This window comes from Mus musculus, chromosome 10, assembly GCF_000001635.26.
Source record: "Mus musculus strain C57BL/6J chromosome 10, GRCm38.p6 C57BL/6J".
Lineage (NCBI taxonomy): Eukaryota > Metazoa > Chordata > Mammalia > Rodentia > Muridae > Mus > Mus musculus.
Window position 1 is genome coordinate 93,870,506 of NC_000076.6, and position 24,196 is coordinate 93,894,701.

The following is a 24,196-nucleotide window of genomic DNA, read 5'->3' on the forward strand; positions in this document are numbered from 1 at the left end:
AAGCTGCACGTCATGTGCATATGTGCACACACATATATACGTTTTAATGTTATATACCTGGGTGCTCTGCCTGCATGTATGTCTATGTACGTACCACCTGCATGCCTGGTGCTGAAAGAGGCCAGAAAAAAGCAGCAGATGCCCTCCATGGAGTTACAAACAACTGTGAGCTGCCACTGCACTGCCACGTGGGTGCTGGGAATTCCACCCAGGACAGCTTGAAGAGCAGCCAGTGTTCTCTCAACCACTGACCCATCTCTCCAGGCTCATAGTGTGTATTTTAAAAATTATTTAAGTAAGAGAATTCTCTTCTCTGCTAATCATTTCACAAGGTTAAGAAGAATAAGTTTACTAGTTCCCTCACTATATTTGTGTATAGAAATGTAAGAATTCCTTTCTGAGATGGAGAAATGGCTCAGTGGTTAAGAGCACTGACTGCTCTTCTAGAGGTCCTGAGTTTAATTTCCTAGCAACCACATGGTGGCTCACAACCATCTGTAATGGATCTGATGCAGTCAATCTGGTGTTTCTGAGGACAGTGACAGTGTACTAAATAAAATAGTTTAAAGGAATATGGATTACCTGTAGTAAATAAACAATTTCCAGAGAGAAAATTAGTCACTACTGTATACAAGTACACCCAAATAAAACTGTACACAAAAGGACATGCTGATGTGCAAATGTATGCAAGCTGCATAGTTCTCTACTTTTACAAGAACTTGACTGAGGAGACACAGAATCTCTACCTAAGATAAAGAATGTTACTAACAAAAGACTAGTAAGAGCCAATTTTAACTAAGAAGCTAGTCAGGACTAAAATGACCACCTCCCCTGACTCCTTAAAAAGATAGGGTCCACTAAATAGCTGGCTGGAATTCACCATGTGGACCAGAATGACCTGGAACTCAGAAATCTACCTACTTCTGTAGGAGTAAGGTATGAACCACCATGCCCATGTTTTATAGAACCATGTTCCACTTACCAGATTTCTATCATCGTCATCCCAGGCTTGATCCAGCTCATGACATATTTCCTAACTTGCCGATGTGCCTCCGCAGCTTCTCGGAAGTCGTTCCAGATCTCCTCACTGGCCTGGTCTAGGGCCTTTTTTTCCTCACTTGTGGTTCTCCAAGCAGCTGTCCGCCTTTGGAATAGGCACAGCATAGTATGAGTCATTTACAAAACTGCACAAGAATATTAAAAGCTGAGAGAAATTAAAAAATATACCAAGCAATGTAAAACATTGCAATAGTCTCAGTTTTTATATATTAAACAAAAAATTTTTCATATTCAAAGCCACATGCTTACAATTAATCCAACTTACATGAAGCCCTTCTAAAAAATTATTACAGGAAACAAATCCCTCAAGTTCAGACTTAATTCATAACCAGGAGGACTAATAATTTTCTACTCACAGGAAATGGCAAAGAGAAGCAGAAGTATGAGAATTCAGAAGTGAAGCGGGTACTGTTTGAAGGCGAGATCATCCTTGCTTATACAAGCCATCAAAGGCGTACAACAGCTAACAGCGAAACAGTACCTTTCCATATCATCTGGGTCCCAGAAATCCCCTAATCCCTCCACGCTGTAGACAACAAGACTGCAAATCCCTGGTATCAAATGCTTTTATAAGGATACAGAGTCCAAGTGCAAATCCTCCCCAGACTCTTTAAAACTCAGTCTGAAGTTGTGTTGTTTTAAAAACAGTTATCTGCACAAGTTAAGTATGGGACGCATACTTATAGCTATAATCCTAGCCCTTAGGCTGAGGCAGGAAGATTACTACGAACCTGAGACCAGCCAGGAATACACAGTGAGTCCCAGGCTTAGCCTGAGGTACATGGCAAGATTCCATCTCAAAAACAAAAAAAAAAAAACAAAACCACACACACACACACACACACACACACACACACACACACACACACACACACACACACAACTAAACACACACACAACCCCGCCTAAGTTTGCATCTTCTAGGTGAGATTCGTATTTGGGGTAGGGGTGGGGCACTTTTTCAGAGCCTTTGCTGCTCCAGTCAAAGGTTCTCCTCCCCTGAGATCCACCCTGACAACTGACCTCTTGATTCTCCGGCCCTCCCACACCCCCAGTGCTCTAAGGGTTTGTATGCGTGCCCTATACAAGACTGAGCCCTGGCTCACAAGGACACCCAGCCTGGCAGATTCTTGTATCTAGTACCTAGCAATCTTTATGCCCCACCTCCAACATGCAGCATAGTATCTAGTAATGAAAGCCACGGACGACCAAGCAGCATGTTTTCAAAAACAAACTATTTTAGAATGAATTAGCTTTAGAAATGTGTTATAATTTTTACATATTCTTTTGTTTTTGTTATGACAGGCTATCACTATGTAGCTCGCCCTGGCTATTCTGAAACTCACTATGTGGACTGAGCGAGCCTTGAACTCAGAGATTTACCTCCCTTTGCCTCTCAAGTGCTGAGATTAAACCATTTACCGCCATGCCTAGCTTACTTTTCTTTTTTCTTTTTAACTTTACGTGCATCAGTGTTTGGTAGCATGTACATTTCTGAACCTCCTGTGTGTCTGGTGCCCAGAGGCCAAAAGATGGTGTCAGATCCTCTGAAACTGGAGTTATAGACAGCTGTAAGCTGCCATGTGGGTGCTGTGAATTAAACCTGGGTCCCATGGAAGAACAGCCAGAGTGCTCTTGAGCACCAAGCCATCGCTCCCTTCTAGTTCTAGACATTCTTACACTGCTGCAGAACAGAGTACAATTTAGTGGCACTAGCTCACTTACGTTACAAAAGTTACTCCTTCAAGGACTTACTTGTTTCTGTCTCTACAACTAGTGATTGAACAGACTATAGTCTGCAGATAAACCCACCCTGATGCCTGCTTTGTAAATAACACTGTATTGCAACATAGCTATGCGTATTTATTTACATACAGACTATAGCTTTATCTGTGTATTTGAGTATGTGCATATGTGAGGTCGGAAGTCAACATTCTCTGTCTAAGGCTCTTTTAGGTCTCTCACTAGACCTGAAGCTTAGAAACTGAGAACAACCACTAGCCCCAGGGATCTTGCTGCTGGTCCCACCCACTGGAATTATAGGCATATGCCACATCTGACTTCTTACATAGTTCTAGGGATCCACACTCAGGTTCCCATGACTATGTGGCTCTGACTCAAAAGGCCTTGCATGTATTAGGAAAAAGCTCTTCCCGAGCAACATGGCCTGTCCGCCACAGATTCTTTCATAATACAAATGCACTAACGCTTAAGGCCGAATCCACTATGACCCATCACAGGTTATGACTGCTCTAAACTTTAGACTTTTAAGTCAGCAAACACCTCAAACTGCCTTGACTCTTCATCTCACTGTCAAGCTTTTTACTTCTGACTGCTGCTGCTTGTAAATCAATACCGAGCACCTCAAACTTCCTACAAAGGCCCAAAGGAAATGGCCCACTTCATCCTGGCATTCAACAGAAACTTCTTAGGCTTATCTTTCTGTTAGGAAATATATGCTATCTAGCTACTGGTATGACCAAATACAACAGTACACGAATGTCAGGCTTAATTTATTAGAGCAGAATAAAAATACCTTTCAAACCTTATTATAAATGATTATAGTATGTAACTTCAACTTTGATATTTCCTCCAACTCTTATCCTCATCTCTTACCTCTCAAGTACAGCTGTGTACCACCATGTGCAGTTATAACTATGCTGGGGAAAAGACCAGGGATTTACACATGTAAACCAGGCATTCTACCAACTGGGCCACATTCCTAAGATTCCTTTTAATGTCTTGCCATCTTAACAGTGGACATACTGGGCAGGAAAATAAAAGTAAAAATCAAATCAAACAAAAAAACAACCCCAACAACAAACAGACTCAGGAGTAGCTGCACAGTCCTGTAATCCCTGCAGAGGCAGGAGGATCTCTGTGAGTTTAAGGCCGACCTGAACAGTGAGCTCCACAACAGCCAGAGTTGCACAGTAAGACCCAAATGAACAAAATAGGTATATACATATCAAACAGAGTATTTTGTTATTGTCCTTTGAAACTTGCTCTGTAGACCAGGCTGGCCTCAAACTCAGAGATCCACCTGCCTCTGCCTCCCAAGTGCTGGGATTAAAGGTGTGAGTACCACACCTGGCATTATTTTTTAATTCAGTACACGGAAACTTAAAAGCCAATTCCGTTTGCATTTTTAAGGCACTATGTCACATATGCCCTTACCCTCAAAAATAACTAAAAATTGAAAGTAAGCAAGATCACCATCTCTGAGAACTGGTCAAGAGTAAAACACAGTTTAACTCTTCAACTAGGAATAAAGTATAATTGAATCCTGTTGGGTAAGAACACTCATCTTCTGGAACCATATTAATAAATGTTGAGATGTTTTAATTAGAATGTCACTATTCAGTACTTTCCAATGAAGTGGACTAACAGAACACAACCATCACTGGATATTAAGATAACTCAGTGGAAGTGGCTGAAGCAAAAGGGCATGCGTCTATGATTCCAAAAGATCCACAGACTACCTTGGAACTACAAAAGAAAAAGTTATCTTAAAAAAAAAAAAAAAGGCTGCCTGGCATTATGGCACACATGTATTGATACAAAACAGTTGGGAAACAGAGGCAGGCAGATTTCTCAGTGAGTTCAAGATCAGTGTGGTCTATTTAGTGAATTCTGGACCAATAAGCTATACAGTGAGACTTTCACAACAACAAATGGGGGGAGGGGGTGGGAGAAGGAAGGCGCTCACTGTGGAGAAGGAGGCTGAAGAGGTAAGGTGCTCACTATGGAATCCCCAGGACCTGAGCCTGGGGCCCCAGCACTCACATAAAAGCCAAGTGTGGGTCACGCACCTGTCACCTCAACAGTGACAATGACCCTGTCTCCAGAAGAAAAGACACTGGACACTGACGTTTGGTCTACACACACACACACACACACACACACACACACACACACACACACACACACACACACACACACACACCAGTTTACATTTGCACATAAACAGACAAGGAATGAGAGGGAGGGAGGACGGGGTAGAGATGTCACACTAAGTAAGTGCTCAGACAGGGTGAGAATGACAAGCCAGCTTAACAACACTTAAAAGTACTAAGAGTAGGGTAATGTGGCCTAAATGACCATGATACGGCCCTGTCAGAAATGTTTATTCCAAGCACAGCCTAAACTCTATACCTAATTACAGTTTACAGACATAATCGAAGTTTACTAGCACAAGGAAAACAAGAGTCTTAAAACTATAAAACTTTGTTAAGTGTCTAATTTGTTAAAGGAACAAAATGGAGGAAAACAGAAAAGGATTCAAAACACACGCTGTGCATTATGTAATGAGGAGGGTCACTGACAGTTTTCTTGGATGTGATTGCTCAGAGAGTCATTGATGAGGTGGTGCTCAGCGTCACTATGTCAAATATCTACCACTTATCTTTAAAACATTAGATGGACAGCACAGAGGACAAACGTTAGACTGTCTGGTATCAGTAGTGAGGGAGACTTTATCACAGCACACCAGAGCCCACTCGTCTAAGCTGTCCTGTGGGAATATTCCTCTCCATTATTTTATGTTAGGGCATGTGTGTGGTGCATATGAAAGCCATGATACTCATGTGGAAGTTACAGGACAATTTCCACTGCCCACTTACTCCTACCATGAAGAACTGAGTTGAAATCGCTCGGCTTGGCACAGGTGCCGACCTGCTTGCCACCTTGTGGGCTATTACCAGGTAGGCAGGTATGTATGTATGTATGTATTTAGGTTTTTCAAGACAGGGTTTCTCTGTGTAGCCCTGGCTGTCCTGGAACTCACTCTGTAGACCAGGCTGGCCTCGAACTCAGAAATCCATCTGCCTCTGCCCCCCCCCCCCCAATGCTGGCTTGCTTTCTCTCTCTCTCCTTTTTTTTTTTTTTAAAAACCAGGTATTTATAATGCATAAACATGTGTAGCAAGAGATTTTGGAAGAAGAAACACTGAGTGCCTGGAGTGGTTTTTAACTTGTTGACAAATCAAGAAAGTATTTATTTTCTTCATTTTATCATTTCCTAAGCAATATATATCACCTGTAAAATTAATAGCTGCCACTCAAGGCTGCTTATGAAATTTAGAAATAGGGTTATCAAACTTCAGAAATCAAAATCATAGAAAATCTTATCTAATTTTTAACTCCAGTTCCATGCTTGCAAAATACTCACGCATGTAAGAAAACAAAAACCAGTTAAAAAAAAAAAAAAACAAACAAACCCAAAGATAGGCCTTATATATAGGTCAGTGGTAGACTTAAGGAAGTTAGCAGGCCTGGGTGCTCTAATCCCAGCACACAGGATGCAGAAGCAGGTGGGCCATACACAGGGGTTACATACTGAACACTCAGCTAGCAGAGTTACAGTGAGACACTGTCTCCCTAGCAGGGCCAGCTAGATGGCTCAGTGGGTATACATGCTTGCCACCATGCTTCCTGACCTGAGTTCAGTCACCAGAACCTACACAGTGGAAGGAGAGAACCAATTCTCAGAATTTGACGCCCACATCCAGTACACAAGTGGCTGCCTTTCCCCTCCCCACACAAATGCAAAACAAAAAGCCAACAACTAAAAGATGTTCAAAATCATTAACAGTGTAACTACTGTAAACTGCTATTCAATTCTACAATCCCATTCCTGGAAAATTATTCCATCATGATAAAATTATCCATACATAATTCACTCTACCTATTTATCTAAAATGTTTATTATAAAAAATAACAGTGGCAAAAAAAAAACCAAAAAACCAAAAACCATAGGAGACAAAGTACTGCTCATCAGTTAGGAGAACGAGAGGAAAACCTGATGCACTTAACATCACAGAACCCTAAAGCCATTCAAAAGAACCGAGTCACTTATACTACAGAATACTAAAACCATTCAAAAGAATAACAAGAGTTATTCTTCTAACTTGGAGGGACTTCCAAGAGGTAGTACTATATTAGAAAAGGTGGAAAAATGCTTATGATTTTTTAAATATAAAAATTATATAAAAATATAAAATAAATGACCGAACACTCCCCTCATATAAACACACACAAAAGTACACATATATGAGCATAGAAAAATACGGAAGGCTACCTGCTAGGTGGTTAACAGGGGTCTGGAAGGAAGGGAAAGAAGAGGGAACAAGCAAAATAAAAAAAAAAAAAACAATTAAAAGATTATATTTAAAAATAAATGTGATCATATCACATGTACTATGAGAGTTTATGTAATTAATGTAAATTACATGTACTTAAGACATTTTAAGGCTGGGACCATAATAGATGAATTCAAAGAAAAGATGTCTATGTCATAAAATTTTAGAACTTTATAGATTTCCTAACAATACTCATACCTAGGGATGAGGGAGGTGAATTTTTAATAACATTTACTCATTTCAATGTTTATAAGCCAATGAAACCATGCTACAGTAGAAGCTTTCTTAACCAATTACTCCACGCACTATACTAAGCAATGCTCCTGATTCCGTCTTTAAGGCACACCATGGTATTCTCTATAAAGCCAGCAGGCGCCTGTTCTGGCGACAGCACTACCTTAGCCAGTGCTCACACTGCGCCTGTCCCTGGTCTAGGAGCTTTGCACTGCTCTATCACTGCTGCACAGCAGTCTAGGGAGGGCCCACTTTATGGATGAGGATGTTAACCTGCCCGTGTCACAAAGCCAACTCAAGTGTTAGACATGAGATTCAAATGCAGTTCCATGTCAAGCAACCATAAAATGAATTCTCTATGATCTTCTGCTGACCATCTGAAACACCTTTAAAGACCACTTCTAGTGCTGGTGAGCCTGCTCCCAAAGCTGCTGGATCATCTGTTACTTAGTCGCTCGCCAACTCACTATGGTGCATAAAGGAGCTGCTTCTATGAAAACTCAACCAACTACTGTGGAAAGCTTCAATCCCAGATGAATCATTTAAAAATATTCTGTGCGGGCCTGGAGAGCTGGCTCAGCAGGTAGAGCACTGCTGCTGCTGTTTGCAGAGGACTTAGGTTCAGTTCCCAGAACCCACAGGAGGCTCACCACCATTTGTAATTCCCACTTCAGGGGATCCAAAGCGCTCTTGTGACTTCCACGGACACCAGCATGCATGTGGTGCATATACATGCAGGCAAGACACTCATACACACATAATAAAATAAATATATCTTAGAAAAGTTAAAAATGTTTTCTTATCAAATTAAGTACAGGGGAGAACTGTGGGAAGCAAGCAGGATAGTAACAAAGGTAATTCCACATAAAGGTGGAAGGGGGCTGACTCCATAGGGACGTGTGCATACATGCACACAAACACATAGGTTTTTAATTTAAAAAAGGAATAACAGTGGGAGCTATGGAGATGGCGCAGTAGCTAAAATGCTGAGTCAGGTGTGAAAAGAGAGTTCAGATCCCCAACACCCAAGTAAGAAAGCGGTGTGTGTGGTGGTGTGCCGCTAAAGCCCAGTGCTGCAGGGTGCTGTCAGACAGGCAGGCCCAGAGGATCAATGGTTACCCACCAAAACAGCAAGCTCTAGGTTCAAGGAGACAGACAGATACCTAGCCCACCCCCCCACATGCTCACCAACTATACATGTTTTCAGGGGAGATGTCATACCAAACACACACATAGTCACTCATCACTTTGCTCATCTTCCCAGAAACCCAAGATGAAATGAACAGATAAAAGCATTATGAACACTTTATAAAGAAGAAAAAGTGTGATCTCCTGCAAATCCAATGTAAAAGACTAAGAGGGACAAGTAAGCCAACTTTGTAAGACTTCGGGTTGTTTTTAATACCCACCCTAACCTACTGTTCTGATTGACCAACCTGCTCCTGGTCCCAATTATTTTGGGTAAGAAGTCTTCTACTGTATTTTCTTTGCAACAAGTCAAAAACTTTTAGTAAAATTGAAATTTCTGCGAGAAGTTCAAGTGGCTTTAGCACTGGGCTACAGTAGTCAAAGTCAAACGGGAAGCTGTGGTATGATTCTTACCCATCTTGTGTGGGTGGGTATTCACACTCTTGTCCTTTGGGAAATACACCATTAGGATACAGGTCACATATTGGAACTGAGGGAGGGTCTGTTTGAACTTTTGCTGTGAGATACAAATATTCAGTTATACTATCTACAAAAACAATAAAACAGAACCATATTTGAACAGTACAATATACAAGTTATTAATAAAACCTTACCATATTCATACTTTAAATTATGGGACCTCTCGTTAAGGATTTACCCAAAATCTAGTCATTTCAGAGCTAGTAGACAGTCAGAAATTATGTTCTTCTTGCTGCTCTAATAGAAGAATTGCTTCTACTGTCCTTTGTAGAAATACTAAGTCTGCAAAGGCAACCAATCCTACTAACAATCCTGAGGCTGACAGCTAAAGACAATGCCCACAAGACTGCTAATTCAAGCTCCTGTTTGTTTCTCTGACATGATTATGGTCTAGAGCAAGTTCTAAGTCTTCCTCAGACCCAGGGCCACTGTCACTGTCAATCTAATAAGACTCGTAAGACACTAACGTCCTCTCTTCTTCTTCTTCTTTTTCTTCTTCTTCCCAGTTGCACCATCAGCATCACCATCTCCATCTGAGGAAACAATTCAAACACACTCATTTAGACAAAGTGTGTGCATCCAGACACTCACAGCACCTCCTCCCTTCAGCACTGACGGTGCGCACTCAACACTCTGAGGAGGGTTTCTTTTTAATGTTTCTACAGTTAAGATTAAGGTATGACATTAAAAACATTAGCAATTTTTACTCTGAATTACTCTATTTTAATTTTTTCTTTTTCTTTTTGTTTGTTTGTTTGTTTTTCCAGACAGGGCTCCTCTGTGCAGCTCTGCCTGTCCAGGAGCTCACTCTGTAGAGCAGGATGGCCTGGTCTCAGAGATCACCTACCTGTTTTCCGAATGCTGGGACTGAAGGAGTGTGCTACCACTGCTGGCTTACTGTTTGTTTTAATAGTTACTGGAGAAAAAGAGTTCTGGGTCAAACTGTATGCAAAAATTAATATGCATATACATATTCTCTAGGTTCATGGGTTTCAATCAATCTCCAAAGGGCTAGATATGGTCATGCCAGAAATTTCAGCACTTGGAAGGCTGAATTTCAAGCTAGGTTACTGCTTCAAAGAAACAAACAACAAAACAAACCAAAAGTGCTCAGAAATGGGACTTTAAGAACTGTTACAAAACACCCAACTCTGTCCACAAACCGGTGCTATGAAATAGAGATATAAACAAGCTATATTCCAAGGACTAGTACAAGTTGATGATCTAACCATATGCTTAGCAAGTTATGCATTAAATGTCCCTCAGTGATATGAGCTGAACAGTAATTTTAGCAATCTATACCTAAGAAACAATGTCAAGTGGCCAGGGACAGCTCAGTGGTTAAGAACACTCACTGGCTGCTGTTTCTGAGGAACTGGGTTCAATTCCCAGCACCTATGGCAACTCACAACTGTAACTTTAGTTCTAGAGCATCTGCAGCCTGATGCCCTCTTCTAGACTCCACAGGGACCAGGCAAACATGGTAAACAGACATGCAAAACATCAACACACACAACATCATTTCCTTTACAGTCAAATGGCCAGTTTCCTTTTGAAGCATACTCCTTTAAATCTGCATTCATGAGAGTCATTATTAAAAAGCTTTTCTTAACAAACACTTCAATCTTCTAGTTAATCACACAAAAATTATTATCATTGCTTTATAATGATGGCCTGCCTCTGCCTCCCGAGTGCTGGGATTAAAGGCGTGTGCCACCACGCCCGGCTCAATCTGTGCGCTTCTTAAAAAGACCAATTAGACATCTGTTGTTAAAAAACTACCCACAGTAACAAGTATGCAGTAATTGCAGTCTACTAAAAATGTTCTTTTAGCTTATGCTTTTCCTTTCTTTACTTAAAAGAAACAGTTTGGAAGGAGATGTTTTTAGTTTGTTACATTTAATTACAGGACATTTGTAGGTCCACTGCAGAGTATGATAAAAACACTAATACTGGTTAAAATGTCCAACATAAAAATATTTTACAATACACAACTTTTGATGTCCTTTATATAACTGGACTCATATAGCCTCTGCTGTTTGTTAGGTACCAAGCAATAGGCATAGGAGAATAAAGCAAGGCCATCACTCAATATCTAGTATACAGCTTCAAACACTAAGCTAAAGCAAAGACTTCAAGATATATAAGCCACGGGGCTGTGAGATGGCTCAGGGGTTAAGAGCACTGACTGCTCTTCCAAAGGTTCTGAGTTCAATTCCCAGCAACTACACGGTGGCTCACAACCACCCGTAATGAGAGTTTGAAGTCAGCTACAGTGTACTTATGTATAATAAATAAATCTTTTAAAAAAAGATATATAAGCCATTTTACAGATAACTAAAAACCTTCCCAGCTACATGAACTTGTGTGTTATTAGCTTCTTTCTAGAGGGACTTCTTTAACTTTAAATGGGATAGTGAAACCACCCTCTAATAAAAAGAAAGCTTCCTTTGATCTTCTAGCATCCTTTGGAAGTGCCTTAACTCAATGCTCCATGTGTGACTCATTACAAAGTAACAGCCACTCTTAAGCTGGTAACAGGAAGCCACCAGAGCCAGGATCTGAATACTGATATATGCTTCTGGCTCTAACCATTTTAATAGACCAAAATTTACACTTTTGCATGTTATTTGTCCTCCCTAGCATCCCAAGACAACCCTAACAAAGACTATTCCATCATTAATACTATACCCAACTCAGTGCTTATTTGCTGAATTGACTACAGAAGTCCACATTAAACAAAGCTCTAGGACCTAGAGAGGGAGTGCGCCTCAGTGACCAGAGTACACTTGTTCAGCACCAAGAAGGTGCACACAGGATGAGAAGGTCTAGGTAATCCTTAACTACATAGCAAGTCTGAGGCCAGCCTGGACTACAGGAGATGCTGTTTCTAAAAAATTAATTCAATCCTCACTTTATTTAAAAATTATTAAGGAATATACTTAGATATAGCAGCTAGAAATGTACAAGACCTCTTAAAAAGAAAATCCTTGTGACCTTAAAGACAGGTTGAATTTTATGGAGGACACAAATAGTACCACCTATATTAGGATATAAATTAAATGTCATAGAAATTAAAATTTGTACTGCAAGCAAAGCTATCAGCAAAGTAGCCATCACAAACGAGAAAATATGTATAAAACATACATCTAGAACATACCAAAAAAAAAACAAAAAACAAAAAACAAACAAACCAAAAACCCCAGCTCAGTGGCAATCAATCAAATAGAAGAGAACCACAGGCACTTACTTCAGTACTGGGCGGAGCCGTAAGGACAGAACAGGCTCCTCTCATCAACTGAACTACAGTGACTAAAACTGCACACTCACCACAGAGGCTGTAACTCACGGCTGACATTATCAGTGTCTAACGAGGGCACTAACGATGGAGAGTACTCTGCTGACTGAATGCTCAGGTAGGACAGTTTTTCTCTCCATTGTTCTGACTGTCCTAGAATTCGCCATGGAAAGCAGACTGCCTTGAAACTCACAGAAATCTGCCTGCCTCTGCCTGCTTAGTGCTGGGATTAAAGGCGTATGTCAACTCCTGACTTGACAGTTTTTTATGAGGCATAGCACTATGGTATGTGAGACTGGGATGGCTTGTAAAGGCTGACAGAGCATCAAAGGGCCTTTCTACTCCTAGGTATTTACCCAGAGAAATGAAAACACATCTGCAAGAAGACGTGTATATAAATGACTGACTGCATTAGCATGCACCATGATCAAAACCACAACAGCTGTAACCAGTAAACAGGCATCTGGAATACCACACAGCAGTAAAAAGAAATGCATTAATAATTTCTAAAAAGGGACATAACAACTATGTCAAAACTATGAAGTAGGTGCTAGGCTATGTCCCATCCCATTAGGTAAGACAGCTTGCTACATAAGCCTGAGACAGGCCCAGAGTTTAAATGTCCAGCACTCATGTAAAAGTCGGGCATAGCTACATATGCCTATACCTCAGCACTGTGGGACCAACAGGCAGATCACGGGTGCTCCAGCAAGCTGGGCTAAAGGTCGAGTGAGAGTCCCTAACTCAAGGGAATGAATGAGGCAGAGAGAACAAGACATGCACTGGCCTCTTCTGCCTCCATACTTAAGTCTGTGCTGTCGTAAGGTTACACAACTGCACACAGTTTCTAAACCCACCAATCTATATACTTTAAAAAGTGAATACTATTTTGAACAACTTGTTTGTTTATAAGCTCAACTTAAAACTTCTTTAATGGTTTTGGCAGTAATGACCTCCCTATTAGAACATGTCTCTCAAAAAAGTTCTCCTTTCTAGAGGGGAAGAAGAGAGAACACAAGAGAAAGAACGGCTGCAGAGCCACAATTCCTACTTCATGGGTCTGATTACCCATAGTCTTTAGTCATGCATGCACAAATGGTAGCCTTGTGTGCTGGCTGCTCTGCTGCCCTGTCAGCCTGCATATGGAAACAGCATTGAAAGCTCTTAATTCAAGAGGAGTGGGAACCCTCCCAATAAACATGCTCTGGATGAAAGGCAAATACTGAATGGAAGCCAGGCGTGACAGTGCACACCCTTTATACTAACACACAGGAGGCTGGGGCAGGAAGATCCTAAGGTCAAAGCCAGCCTAGCCTACACAAGATCTGCCTCAAATATAAGACACTGCCACCTGACCACAGGACCAACTTTTCACACTGGTCCTCAACAACTTCAAGTTCAATGCATCTAACGTCAGATCCACTATCTTCTTGTCTGCAATCATCCTTCATCAATCTCTAAACTCTCTGATTTCATTATTTCTTAGACTGAAAGTTGCTATCACTACTCCATTAAGCCCTTCCTTCGATCCCTATCTACAACAGCCAGCTTAAATACTCATCACCACATGCAGAGCCAACAGCTAAGTGGCCTCAAAAAATAAATAAATAAAAATAAAACTCTCGCCTTTCCTGTTTCTCCTCAGGCTCTCTCTAAGAATCCTCACTTTCACTATTCAGCACGATTCAAACTTTCTCAGAATAATCCCTACTCAAACAATGGTCTTTTCCCATAGGAATTATTTGATTGGTTTTCTTTTCTTTCCTCTTCTTGAGATAGGTTCTCACTATGAAGACTAGGCTGACATCAAGAGATCTGCCTGCCTCTGCCTTCCATGTACCAGAAATGCCAAGCTCCATGTTGGATTTATTTAAGCCCCAATGTTTCCAAGAAGAGTTAATTTGCATTGAATGGTAAAAAGCACACCAAGAGTGCCTTTTCAGCCGGGCAGTGGTGGCGCACGCCTTTAACTCCTGCACTTGGGAGGTGGAGGCAGAGGCAGGCAGATTTCTGAGTTTGAGGTCAGCCTAGTTTACAAAGAGAGTTCCAGGACAGCCAGGGCTATACAGTCTTGAACACCCCCCCCCCCAAAAAAAAGTGTCTTTTTGTCTCTCAACCACACCAACCAGTTTTCTTTAAAAGAAAATGTCTGAAATGTCTGTTTTCTCTTCCCAGGTTTATTCAAAAGAGAGGTCATGGTCCTCTGGGCCTGCTTTACTAGCTCTTGGGAAAGCAGAGGCAGGAGGCGTCCTCCTAATCCTCAGTGGGTAAAGGCATTTACTGTCAAGCCTGACAGCCTGAGTTTGAACCTAGGGTCTCACGCGGTGAGTGAGAGAGGACAGACAACTCCCTCAAGCTGTGCCTGTAGCTCCACACACGCATCACCAGCCATCATGCATACATACAAAAAAAAAAAAAAAGATTAAATGTATTTAAAAAAAAAACTTTTACATAATGTTGACTCTGGTTGTCAAAATGAATTAGCAAAGTATTTAACTCAAACTGGGAGCAAACTATCAATCTAACATACAAGTCTCCTTTTCAATGTTAATGAGATTCAGGCAACTTTATAACAAGGCACACTTCAAGGTAGGCACTGTGAGGTTCCACACTGTGAGACCCACAGCAGCCTATCATATTGCCTACAATCTGAAAATCCCTTTCTTGTTAAAACGATAACCTGAAGCAAGACAGAGAAACTGAGGAAAAGGAAATGCTAGGGGCTCCTTGAAGGCAGTGAGCCCCACTTCCTAAAGAGAAAGAAAAGAACTATTCAAACAACCTTACCCAGGTAGCAGTTGAAAAGCATAACCTGTAAGTTGGTGTCCTTAAGGTAGGAACAGCTAGTGCTGGCAGCAGACAACCCAAAACTCAAAGAACAGGAAAGCCCACTTACTCCTGCACTAAAACATAGGTTTTCCTAATCTCTCCCTCCACTGCTTTCCTGACAGCACCGAGTACTACAATTTTAACAATTTCTGTAAAAGCACTCCTATAGTACCCAGATCCACTTATCCACTTAGGTTAAAAACGCTCAAGGGTGCAGCTGGGCACGAGGAAGCCAACTCTAATACAGGCGCGCGCGGCGGGGGAGGGGGGGCACACACTGGATCCGGTGCTTTCAAAGTCTGGTATCACTTCAGACACATTAGCCACACCACTTTAGGCACATCCCATAACCACTGTGTGTGTGTGATACAAACGTAATATGTGGTTATACCTAAAGTGGTGCAGCTAATGTATATAAAAATATTAAAAAACTTATTTGGTACATAGACACGTACACACACAATGACAGCATCAACTTCATCTGGTTTGGTGAGATTAAAAAGAGAAGTCACATGAACGTACCATAGACAGATAGCACACTGTAGCAGCTCAGTAAATATTAAAATAAACAGCTTCTAATTCGTATCATACTCATCCAGCACCTGGCCTTCTGCCAAGTATGTATCTAAAAGTTGAAATCTTGCTATTTAAGCAAGTATTCAACACAGCCAAGGGGTTGCTAATAAATACTTGTTCCTTTTTACCTGTGACATTAATTAAATTTCAACCAGTCAAACGGTAGGCAATTACAAGATGGACAGTAAACATTTTCCTTAGGGCTGGAGAGATGGCTCATAGGTTAAGAGCACTGACTGCTCTTCCAGAGGTCCTGAGTTCAATTCCCAGCAACCACATGGTAGCTCACAATCATCTGTAATGAAGTCCAAAGCCCTTTTCTGGTGTGTCTGAAGAGAGCAACAATGTACTCACATACATAAAATAAATCTATTTAAAAAAAAAAACATTTCCTTAATTAACGTCTTGTTTTCAGGGCTGGAGAGCCGGCTTAAGAGCACTTGATACTGCTACAGAGGACCCAGGTTTGGTTCTTAGCACCCACATCAGGCAGCTCAGAACTGCCTGTAACTGCAGTTCCAAGTATCCAACACCCTTCTGTGGTCTCTGAAGGTTAGGCTAGCATGAACACTGTGCACTACATGCCAGCACTTGCACAGACACATTAAAAGAAAATAATCTTTAAAAAAAACCATAAAAGTTGCCTTTTCTGTCTTTTGTAACAAGGCTGAGAACCAGTGCTTACCTTCATCGTCGTCATCTCTCTCCTTCTCCTCCAGTGCTTGGCTCTCCAGCTGTTTTGCTACTTCATCCACCAAGGCTCCGGATTCTTTATCAAGTTCTTGTTGCACTGCTGTTCAAACAAAACAGGACAATCAAATGATTCCCACGCCTGGATATTTTCTAATGATCCTGTACAGTTCACGGATCTTTTCACAATAAGCAGCATGAGAAACTAAACAGAAGCAGTAGCATTACTTGTTAAACCACAGAGAGAAACTTCCAGACCCAAGTAGTCCCGTCTACTCAGGTCATTCTAGAGAATTCTCCATTATATATGATAGCCCCTACAGGATAAACAGAAATGTAAGTTGATCCCTACCCTAAGCAATTTAACCTTAAAGAAGTTTTAAAAATTAGATGACAACAGATATTTTTATTTATTTATTTACTTATTTTTGGTTTTTCAAAACAGGGTTTCTCTATGCAGTCCTGGCTGTCCTGGAACTCACTCTGTAGTTGAGGCTGGCCTTGAACTCAGAAATTCGCCTGCCAGCCGGGCGTGGTGGCACACACCTTTAATCCCAGCACTCGGGAGGCAGAGGCAGGTGGATTTCTGAGTTCGAGGCCGGCCTGGTCTACAGAGTGAGTTCCAGGACAGCCAGGGCTACACAGAGAAACCCTGTCTCAAAAAAAAAGAAAAGAAAAAAAGAAATTCGCCTGCCTCTGCCTCCCAAGTGCTGGGATTAAAGATGTGCGCCACCACTGCCCAGCGACAACAAAATATGTATTGTGATTACTATACATATATACAAAATAGGCACTACAAGCTGAAGGCCATAGGAAGAAGAGATTACACACCAGCTGAACAACAACAACAATGACAACAACAAATCTAGATAGGGAAAGATAATCCATTACTAAAATGCAACATTGTAAATATCTAAACCACCCATCTGTTTGTTTGTTTGTTTGTTTGTTTTTCCGAGACAGGGTTTCTCTGTATAGTCCTGGCTGTCCTGGAACTCACTTTGTAGACCTGGCTGGCCTCGAACTCAGAAATCCGCCTGCCTCTGCCTCCCGAGTGCTGGGACTAAAGGCGTGCGCCACCACACCCAGCTAAGCCACCCATCTGTAGGAGCAGTATGCCCACACAGATAAATATATTAAATATACTCCAGCACATGCTGGCTACTAAAGAAGATTCCCACTGAGAAACAACTTAAAAATATTAAGAATAGGCCAGTGGATCTCTGTGAATTGGAAGCCAGCCCCCCCTCCCCACCCCCTGGCCCCACAGCCAAGGACGCATAGTAAAACCCTGTTCCAAAGAACTAAAACTGCCAGATAGAGTGCTGCACAACTTTGATGCTGTACTCTGGAGACACAGACAGGAGAATCTCTTAGTTCATAAGGCTAGCATGGTCTACTGAGAATCCCAACCACCACAGAGGAAGCCCTGTTTCAAAAACAAACAAACTAACAAACAAACCTATAAACCAATTGTCTGTTGCTCACCTTCAAGGGCAAACTGCAGAGTTCAGAATGTACTGCAAGCCCACCGAGCCACAACAGAATGCCCCTAGATTAAATTCTGCTCTAGGGAAGGCCTACAAAGATACGCCGACTCTTGCTTTTCACTCCCATCTAACCACCAAAATTCTTAAGTAGGCAGAAAAGTTCACACCACTTTCTCTTAATTCCAACTCCATTTTTCTCTCATCCTTTATCTGATGACCCTTAAATACAAAAAAAAAAAAAAAAGAAAAAACCAAACCCTGAGGTGGTTGTGAAACAAAAACGTCTCAAGATAAGACATGTTCCTGGTTAACGTGGTCCAACTGTAAACATGCGGCTGTGTCCTCGCCTTACCCACGGAACTAGGTTATTACTAGCTGGGGAAAATCCATTCATAATCGCAGACTACGCTGGCTGCACCGCATGCCAAGTGGCATCAAAATTCAGGCCTGCAAACCCTAAAGGTTGAGCATGCTGTGAGATTTTTGCACCACCACCCAACGGTCAGTGACAGGAGCTGTCTGTAAGGACAGAGACTCAGAGACGAACCCCCCCTAATCTGCAATCCAAAACTGAAGCCCTAGTATGCATGCGAATGACACAAGGGGAGGACGTACCGTCCCGGCAATCTGCTCCAATACCCAACCCCCAACCCTGGACCAAAATAGGTAGGTCCAGCAACCAGGCCGCAACTAGGGTCGGAAGGGATTCCGAGGCGGTGTCCAAAACCCGCGCCGAAGATGGTGGAGCTGAATCCTGTGCATGTTTCAGGTCCGTGCCACTGTCTGCGTGGGAGCTGAAATCGCGCCCCGGAGACCCTCGCTAGCGCTACCATTCGGGAAGCGGAGGCGCTCTCATCCCCTACACCCTCCCACCATTACCGAGGAGCCGTGGCACGGAAAGCTGGCCATGCCAGCCACTCCGCCAGGCCTGACGATTGAACGAGGGCCAGGGCTCCCTCCCGGTTCCCATCCCCCGGGCACCCCTGGCGGGCCTGAGCCAAGTCATTCGGCCATGCCGGGCAGGGACGGCGAAAGCACGACTCCTTTACCTGACACAGCCCCTTTGCCCTTCTTCTTCTTCCGTCTTTTCTTCTTGGCGGCTTCCTCGGCCGTGCTGGAGGTTCCCTCTTCCCTGTCGTCTGGATCCAGGTCGCCATTCAGGTGGCCCCCGAAGGACGCTGCCTGCTCCACGCCCGCCATGTTGCCCGAGAAAGAGAGAGGGAGAGAGAGAGAGAGAGAGGGAGCGAGAACGAGCGGCGAGGGCCCGCTCCTTCTTCACCCACCTCCACCAGCGACGCCGGAAGCCGCGCTCGATGGTCCGGACGCAGGGAATGCTGGGACGGCGGAGGACTCTGCAGCACGCGGTCTAAGTGCCCGCCCCCTCTCCTGGCTCAGCGCTTACTCTGACCCTAAGCTTCTGCACCCCCTGTGCGCATCTTCCCAGCCTGGGAAAAAGCAGGGGGGCTTCGCTCCAGAGTGCGCAGGAGATGCCACTAACACGAGGAATTTAGTGTTCCCTATTTAAAAAAAAAAATCCTACAGGCAGTGATGAGAGAGGGTTAAAATAATGTATTTATCACACACATTCTTGATGACTCAAAGACCGCGTTAAACTCACTGTCACAGCTCGCGGGGAAGCTGTCGAGAAGCGTGGGATAATTTTGGAAGCCGGAATTCCGCGTTTCGTATGCTGCACTCCAAACCTCCGATGGTTCAAGATAGGATCATCGCTTGGAGGCGGTTAATCCGTTTAATCCCAGCACTCCGCAGAGAAGCGGGAGAATCTCTGTAAATGCGAGGCCAATATGGTCTGCAGAGTGAGTTTCCAGGATTATTTAGAGACCCCGTCTCAAAATAAAAGGACACTACGTTCTCACGCGTCTCTTATTTTGAGACAAGTGCAGGTTCTGACCAATGGGAACAGGCCTTCCTCAATAATGCCAAAACACACACTCTTCTTAGTTTTCAGTCAGTTCTTCACTTTTAGATGCTTCAACAAAGTATGCTTGAATTCTGCCCATGTCTTTTCCCCTAGTGCTTCATCAGAGTCCCTTATTCAGATTGCAATTTTCTTTTCTTTTTAGACCATTGCCAAAGTAGATGGTGAGTAGCTATCTGGATAAACCAAGGAGTTATCATCAGTAAGGATCTTTGCCCAGCTAGAGAGTTCTGGTGTTTTCATTAGTTTTAAACTAGGTACCAAATTTCATTGATGTCAGAATAGCTTCGAAGGTTCTCTTTGTTAGCGGTTTCACTTTATACAGGCCTGACCACAGCTACATAAAATGGGGCCTGGGAGTGTGTAGCTCAGCGGTTGAGCACTTGTTCTAATGCTAAAGACCCTACATTAATCCCCAGCACTATAAAAACAGAAGCAAAGCCTAGTGGTGGTGCACACCTTTACTGAAAAAAGGGATCTTTAGGTCTGATGGTCTCTGTTCTAAAGGTAGAACGAAGATGGCAGAAGCTAGAGGTCATAGAGAAGTAGTAAGCTACTGCTGGTATCAATACCGATGAAAGTGTAGGCAAAGGCTATAACTGGGGACCAGGGACAAGAGGCTTGAAGACAGAAATATTTCTGAAGTATAATTAAGAGAATATAACTGACCTTGATCTTGGAGGCGGGGGAGAAGGTAAGAATGGCACCCAGGTTTCTGGCCCAGGAGGCTGTGGATGAGGTGGAGTCAAAGATAAACTGCCTACATCCAAAGGTTGAGATCCCTGCAGGGCATGCAGACAAAGATACCCAGTCATCCTGAGGAATGTTTACTAGAGATAGGGATGCTAGCAGCATTGGGCCCAAGTGTGGCAGAAGGCTTGAAAGTTCAGTGACCAAAGTACAAAGAAAACCAAGAGGACACTGGTGTTTGCAAGTTTGGGGGTTTGATTTGGGGGTGGGTATTGGAGATTCTGTCAAGGAGCACTGACTGCTCTTCTGAAGGTCCTGAGTTCAAATCCCAGCAAACACATAGCTTACAACCATCCATAATGAGATCTGATGCCCTCTTCTGGTGTGTCTGAAAACAGCTACACTAAACTTACATATAATAAATAGATTAATCTTTAAAAAAAACCTACTACAGAAAGGGTAGACGGCACAGTCTCAAAAGACGCTGTTGGTTTCTGGTCTTAGGAAGCCACTGATGCTTTAATAGGACAACTTTGTTAGGAGATACTAACAAAAGATATTAAAAAGAAATTGGAGTGCACTAAGGATCTGCTTTGAGGATGAAGAATCCCAAACCCATTCCACTAGGGAATTGTAATCCTCTCCTTAGGGTTCTGGAAAGGACTTTTCTTGAAATTAAACATATTTTCCTTGCCCTCTATAATATTTTTCCTATATTTTTTTGGCGGGGGAGGGGAGAGACAGTGGGAGTGTTTCAAGACAGCCCTGGCTGTCCTAGAACTCTCTCTGTAGACTAATAGCCTCAAACTCAAATATCTGCCTGCCTCTGCCTCCCAAGTGTTGGGATTAAAGGCAAGTACCACCACCAACAACTATTTTCTTTATCTTTACTGTATCTCATGACATCTCAAATTAGCTTTTATTTTACAATGTGTTATTAGCTTCTCTTTGCAACTGCAAGAGTAGTAAAATTCTTCTAACTCAGGATAGTCCCCTCAGATTTTGTCTTAATAGACTTTCTTCTTATCTTGTAACAAAGTTGTTCTTGTAAAAGCATACACTTAGTAGTGGAATTCTTCACCTTCCTCATGGTCTCTGTCTAGAGACTACAAACTAGACACGAGCTAGAGACATCCAGGAAGAGGAAACTTCAACTGAGAGCATGCATCCATCAGATTGGCCTGTAGGGAAGTCTACAGGCACATTGTCTTGATTAAATGATTAATGTGGAAGGGCCCAACCCACTGTAGGCAATTCTATCCCTTAACCAGGTGTTTCTGGTTGGTGGTATAAGAAAGGAAGCTGGGTAAAGTGTGATGGTTTGTGTACACTTGGCCCAGGGAGTGGCACAATTAGGTGTGGGTGGCCTTGTTGGAGTAGGTATGTCTGTGAGTGTGGGCTCTTTTCTTTTCTTTTCTTCTCTTTCCTCTTTTCTTTTTTTTTTTTTTTTTGTTTTTTGTTTCTTGTTTTTTGTTTTTTTTGTTTTGTTTTGTTTGGTTTGGTTTGGTTTGGTTTGGTTTTTTTGAGACAGGGTTGCTCTGCGTATCCCTGGCTGTCCTGGAACTCACTCTGTAGACCAGGCTGGCCTCGAATGGGTGTGGGCTTTAAGGCCCTCACTCTATCTGCCTGTATTCTGCTAGCAGCCTTCAGATAAAGATGTAGAATTCTCAGGTCTTCCTGAACCATGCCTGCCTGACTGTTGCCATGTTCTGGCCTTGATGATAGTGGACTGAACCTCTGAACCTGCAAGCCAGCCCCAAATAAATGTTGTCTTTATAAGAGTTGCCTTGGGGGCTGGCGAGATGGCTCAGCCGGTAAGAGCACTGACTGCTCTTCCAAAAGTCCTGAGTTCAAATTCCAGCAACCACATGGTGGCTCACAACCACCCATAATGAGCTCTAACACCCTCTTCTGGTGCGCCTGAAGACAGCTACAGTGTACTTACATATAATAAATAAATCTTTAAAAAAAAAAAAAAGAGTTGCCTTGGTCATGGTGTCTGTTCACAGCAATAAACACATATGAGACAAAAGGCATGAACAGCAAGCCAATAAGCAATGCTCTTGCAGGGTTTCTGCTTCAGCTCCTGCCTCTGAGTGCTTGTCTTTGACATCCTTTGATGATGGACTCTGACATGTGAGTCAAATAAACCCTTACCTTCCCAAGCTGTTTTGGGTCATGATGTTTTAACCACAGCAATGGAAAGCAAATTAGCCTTCTATGTGTAGAAACTGGACTTTAGAGAAAGCATTAGTATAACTAAGAATTTCTCCTGTGGCTAAACTATCAGGAATAATATTGCCCTTACAGGAGTTTAAGGGATTAGTTAAGAGCTACCTAGGACTCAGTATCAAGAGTTCATGGGAGGGGCAGGAGAGATGGCTCAGCGATTAGGAACATTGACTGCTCTTCCAGAGGTCCTGAGTTCAATTCTCAGCAACCACATGGTGGCTCACAGAAGAGGGAGCTGAAGACAGCTGTAGTGTACTCATATACATAAAATAAATAAATAAGTTTTAAAAAAAAAGAGAGAGAGAGAGCTCATGGAAGAAAGCAGGATAAAATACTCTGCCTAATGCTTTCTTTCCCTTATACCAGCTCTGACCCAGTGAGGCCACCTCGCTGGATTTGGCCTTTCCTGGAAAAATGCCTTTCAGCCAAACAGCCATGGTGACCAAGCATTTTATTTCATTTGTTTTTGTTTTGTTTTGTTTTGTTTCTACTGGGAATCAAAATGCTGTTTCCTCTGGGCCAATGTATAAAACAGTTATTTCCTTTCTTTTGCCCAGTTAGCCGCTGTTTGCTGACAATCAGTTTCTACCTCGTGGTTGAAAGTTGAAGCCCTTAGGCAGATCTTTCATGTCCATGTTGCAGCCCCCCAGTTCCCCTCCCCTCAAGACAGAATTTCTCTCTGTAGACCAGGCTGGCCTAAATTATAAGATCTGCCTGCCTCTGCCTCCTAAATGCTGGGATTAAAGGCACACACCTGGCTCGCTTTTTTCCTTCCTTCCTTCCTTCCTTCCTTCCTTCCTTCCTTCCTTCCTTCCTTCCTTTCTTCCTTCTTCCCTCTCTCCCTCCTTCCCTCCCTTCCTCCTTTCCTCCCTCCCTTCCTTCCTTCTTAATTTAATGTGTATCAGTGCTTTGCCTGTAGGTACGTGTGTGTACTTCATGGGTGCTGCTACCCCTCAGAGGCACGATGAGAGCCTACAAGCTCTTGTAGCTATTTCCTGCTTTCAGATGACCCAGTCTGAACACTGGCTGTGAACTGTTTGTGGACACAGCTCTGTCAATGGGAAGATTTTGCTCCAATGTCAGTGGATAAGAAAGTTGATCATATACAGAATTCATTTTTAGTTTTTCACATCTAAGCATAACCCTTCACCTTTCTGAGTCCTGGGTCTACAGGTGTATCCTGCCGTGCTTGGCATGTCCACATTTCTTTGCATAACCAGGTGAACCTCTCCATCACGAAAAGGAAACTGCAGACTGAGCTGATGCTCAATTTTAATCACTTAGGCAACGGCATCGGCATGTGTGGCAATGTTATTCAATAAGAAATGAAGGAAAACTATATAAACCTTCTG

At 42.6% G+C, this 24,196-nt stretch overlaps 1 protein-coding gene across 4 annotated transcripts in view; it reads right to left on the reverse strand.

Moving 5' to 3' along the window:
- The window catches only part of Metap2 (methionine aminopeptidase 2), a 38,602-nt gene that overhangs the window by 12,017 nt on the left and 2,389 nt on the right, over positions 1-24,196 (reverse strand). The window contains exons 1-6 of one of the 4 annotated variants that reach the window (NM_019648.3): positions 20,592-20,697; positions 19,033-19,769; positions 16,489-16,596; positions 9,568-9,633; positions 9,035-9,137; positions 983-1,144 (exon numbers count right to left, since the gene is read on the reverse strand). In NM_019648.3, coding sequence (NP_062622.1) covers positions 983-1,144; positions 9,035-9,137; positions 9,568-9,633; positions 16,489-16,596; positions 19,033-19,183 — 590 coding nt within the window. In that variant the 5' untranslated portion in view covers positions 19,184-19,769; positions 20,592-20,697. Of the gene's footprint in view, positions 1-982; positions 1,145-9,034; positions 9,138-9,567; positions 9,634-16,488; positions 16,597-19,032; positions 20,099-20,591; positions 20,705-24,196 lie in introns of those variants that run through there. The other 3 variants (XM_006513896.3, XM_017314032.1, XM_006513897.4) reach the window with 3 other exon arrangements.